A 3,823-nucleotide genomic window follows, 5' to 3' on the forward strand; every position below is an offset into this window, starting at 1 on the left:
ATCAACAACAACAACGATTCTAGAATTGTTCTTTTACGAAATCGTCACCTAGCAAGAATAAACAACAATATTATATCACAAACTATACAAATCAACCTTTACCCCCATCCTAATCAATTAGGACAAACCCTAAAAGACAACCACAAATGATTAACAAAGCACTAGAGACTTACCAACGAAACGGGTACGGAAAGAGAAGATGTAGACTCACGATCGATCACACTTCACTTGGGAGTGATTAGGATGATTAGAGAAGTGGTAAACGTAGTTTAGGTTATTTTTAAAATGATTTAGTAACTGGTAATACGAAATATATAATCTCTAATAACCTTAATCAAACCGCGAAAATTAATCCTGTCAGACCGGGTACTCGGTCGAGTACCTGGGGTACTCGGCCGAGTATTTCACAACTCGGCCAATTGTTCCCAAACCAGTAGCCTGTGTAAAAACACTAGACACCCTACTGGACTGAGTATGGACTACTTGACCAAGTACACTAAGACCAAAAAGCCGTAGTATTACAGTCTTCCCTCCATAAATCGAACTTCGTCCCCGAAGTTCATACCATACCCAGAACAACATGCAAAACCAAACACAACCATACTGACCTCAAAACTATCCTAAAACACATATGCGATCATCTCCTACCCCTCTTAAAAGACAACGGTTACGACCCCGTAACCAAACATACCTGCTCAAAAAGGTGTGGGTAGCGTTATCTCATAGCCTCCTCCGGCTCCCAAGCGGCTTCCTCCACGTTGTGATTAGACCATAACACCTTAAGCAAGACGGTTTCACCATTCCTTGTCTTGCGTATCTTACGATCCAATATCTCTTTTGGTACCTCCGCATAAGTTAAAGCTTCATCCAACTCGATATTCTCAACTTCAAGCACATGTGACGGATCACTCACATACTTCCGAAGTTGTGACAAATGGAACACATTGTGCACCCGATCAAGAGATGGTGGTAAAGCTAACCGATAAGCTACTTCACCTACCCGAGCCAAAATCTCATAAGGACCTATGAATTTCTGACTCAACATCCCTCTCTTGCCAAACCTCATAACACCCTGCATAGATGAAACTGTCAAGAGAACCTTGTCACCCACAGCAAACTCAATGTCTCTTCGATGCAAGTCCGGATAACTCTTTTGCCGATCTTTAGCTGCTCTCATCTTTTGTCGAATCAAGTGCACTTGCTCAACCATATCTTGTACCATTTGTGGTCCCAAAACCACAGTTTCAGCGCTATTATCGCAACACACCGAACTCCTACACTTCCTCCCGTACAACGCCTCAAAAGGTGTCATCCCAATGCTCATGTGATAGCTGTTGTTGTATGAAAACTCTATCAGATCCAGTCTATCCTCCCAACTCCCACCAAATTGTTAATATTTTAGACCATGTAATACTCATCTTATTATAATAAAATTACTAGTTAATTTTATAAGACGGTCTAAGATCTACATGCATGAAAACATTTTACGATGAAATTTCCTTACATCGGGTATAAAGCGATTGGGCACCACAAAGATTGCCTATCTTTGTATCTCTTGAGCTATGTGAATGTGGATGATCCTCCAAAACCATTAATAACCAATATAGGTAATCTCCTTCAAGAAGCACCCAAGATTAAGCCCAAAATTCCTAAATATTACTAACTAGATAATATATAGGAAACCCTTGTATATATGTAATATTATTACTCTAATAATATTAGAAAATTTATATTATAATTTATGTGTATTAATTGATGAAGATCAACAATTTGATCAAGTAGTTTTTAGAGAAGAAGAAGATAAAATGGACTAGTTTTTTTTATCCTCTAAAAACCGGCCAAGGCTCCTATTTTGGGAGAATGTTCGACTAAAAATTAGCCCATGCAAGATGTGTATAAGAGGTATATATAGAGAATGAAAATGCATAGAATTAATGGGAACATCCCATGTGTTCTCTACAATTCTATACTAACAAGTGGAGGTCTATCTAAGACCTACCAAAACCGGTCCACTTGGACCTTATTCGGTCTATTTCAATTTTCGACATTTGTCCCACAAATGCTTATAAGTCTTATATTTAATTATCTTACATAATAAAATATTATTTTAATTAGTTAACATTTAAACAATACGAAGTACAAATTAACAACTAATAACCACTTAACCATTAAGTAATTATTCGACCATTTTATTAATATAAAATGTGTCTTGTGAATCTTTATTAGCTAATTTTACAACCTCTTGTAAATTTAAATAGCTAATTACCTCCGCCTCAAAACATATACACATGCCGTAGAAATTTAATTAATTAACTATTAATTATTAAATTTCAATTAATATTTATTAATTAATTATCGAATAATTACATAATAAATCCCCTTGGCCTAAGTTCGTATCTCGTCATCAAATAATATATACACATGACTTAATTAAAAGTCATTTAATACAAGGATTTAATTAATTTGTATCTCATACAAATAACTAGTTTTTTCTATTTGGGCATCATCCTATAGGTGTGACCTAAAGGGATCAGTTGATCACCATCGTCACACGACAGTAACGTTAAACTCAAGTCAGTTGAGCGTTACCGATAAACATTAATCAACTGACAAATATATAAAATAAAACCCTCATATTCCTTGTACGAGATTTAATATGTAAACGCATTTATTGTGGAGGACACTACTCCAACACAAATTACATCGCACAAGCTCGCAACATATCTTCCAAAGTTTTGATAGTTCTCTCAGTTTGACCATCGGTCGCAGGATGAAACGTCGTACTCATCTTTAAGGTAGTACCCATCAATTCCTGCAACTCTTGCAAAAATCGTGATATAAACCTCGCATCTCTATCGGACACTATATCCTTTGGTACTCCGTGTAACCGTACCACATGCTTTCTATATCCCAGAGCCAACTGAATATTACTCCAATTATCTTTCATTGGAAAATGAGCTGAAGTTTGTGGACATGGGCCCACCCGCGACGCCAATCCGGCTTGTGGATGTGCGGCGGTTGAAAAGCCACGCTCGGCGGTGTAAAAATGCTTTCGACCGGATCGTTTTAGATCTGTCGGTTTCGTCTCGACAAGGGTCTCAAAATGATGTTAGAGATGTTCGGAGTCGCCATCAAGCAATCGTGGAATGTTTGGAAACCGTTCGAATCCACTTTATACCTAGGTCAACAAAGGCAAAAATCGGTGTTTGACATAGGTACTAAAGATAAGGAGTCGTCCCTCTTTAGCATCCTATCTCTAGAATGAGTCTTGTTCGCCCTTGATAAGGTCGTCCCCTATCCAAAGTTTCTGTGTAAGAAGTGAAGGTACGTATTGGGAAGCCCTTTAATCGGACACCCAATCCCGCCCGCGGTAGCGGCCTCTAATGATCGATCTTGGTTGGTTAAATGCAAAAGTTGATAAAACGGGAAAATGCATGAATGCGCATACACGAGTTTAAACCTAACATGTAAAGTTTGCTATGTCGGTTGTTTATCCAAATATCAAGTAATTGATGTGAAGTTGGATTTAGTGTTGATTTGCATGCAAGATGGAAATTAAACATCCATTTACCGAGTTAGGTTTATGGTGCATAATGTGATCCATTTGTCTTAGAAAGGCATTTTACAAATACAAAGTAAAATGTGGTTTTGTCAATCTGATCCGTCCTGTATTCGGGTTAACCGAAGTCGGGATCGTTCTAGATAAATGCTGGAAAGGAAACAGGACCTGCATCAGGTAACATATTGAGGCGCGAGCCTTAGGGCGATGCAAAGGGACCTGTCCAGGTTTGAAAACTGGAAATCAGTAAGCCTGTTTAGGCGC

The 3,823-nt window shown here is 38.1% G+C and overlaps 1 protein-coding gene across 1 annotated transcript; it reads right to left on the reverse strand.

Moving 5' to 3' along the window:
* Positions 1-715: 715 nt before the first annotated feature.
* Positions 716-1,177, reverse strand: LOC141639046 (uncharacterized). Its single transcript, XM_074448229.1, has 2 exons — positions 1,024-1,177; positions 716-885 (listed from the first exon to the last, which is right to left on the reverse strand). The coding sequence occupies exons 1-2, from the start codon at positions 1,175-1,177 to the stop codon at positions 716-718; spliced, it is 324 nt and encodes a 107-aa protein (XP_074304330.1).
* Between the last annotated feature and the right edge of the window lie 2,646 nt (positions 1,178-3,823).

Source organism: Silene latifolia, unplaced genomic scaffold, assembly GCF_048544455.1.
Source record: "Silene latifolia isolate original U9 population unplaced genomic scaffold, ASM4854445v1 scaffold_264, whole genome shotgun sequence".
Taxonomy (NCBI): Eukaryota; Viridiplantae; Streptophyta; class Magnoliopsida; order Caryophyllales; family Caryophyllaceae; genus Silene; species Silene latifolia.

What these genes read in the sequence shown, in the direction of transcription:
- LOC141639046 (XM_074448229.1), bottom strand. Translation starts at nt 1,177, where the DNA reads ATGAGAGCAGCTAAAGATCGGCAAAAGAGTTATCCGGACTTGCATCGA. An exon ending in GTTGAGTCAGAAATTCATAG is followed by an intron (nt 886 to 1,023) that starts GTCCTTATGAGA and finishes ATGTGCTTGAAG; the next exon opens with TTGAGAATATCGAGTTGGAT.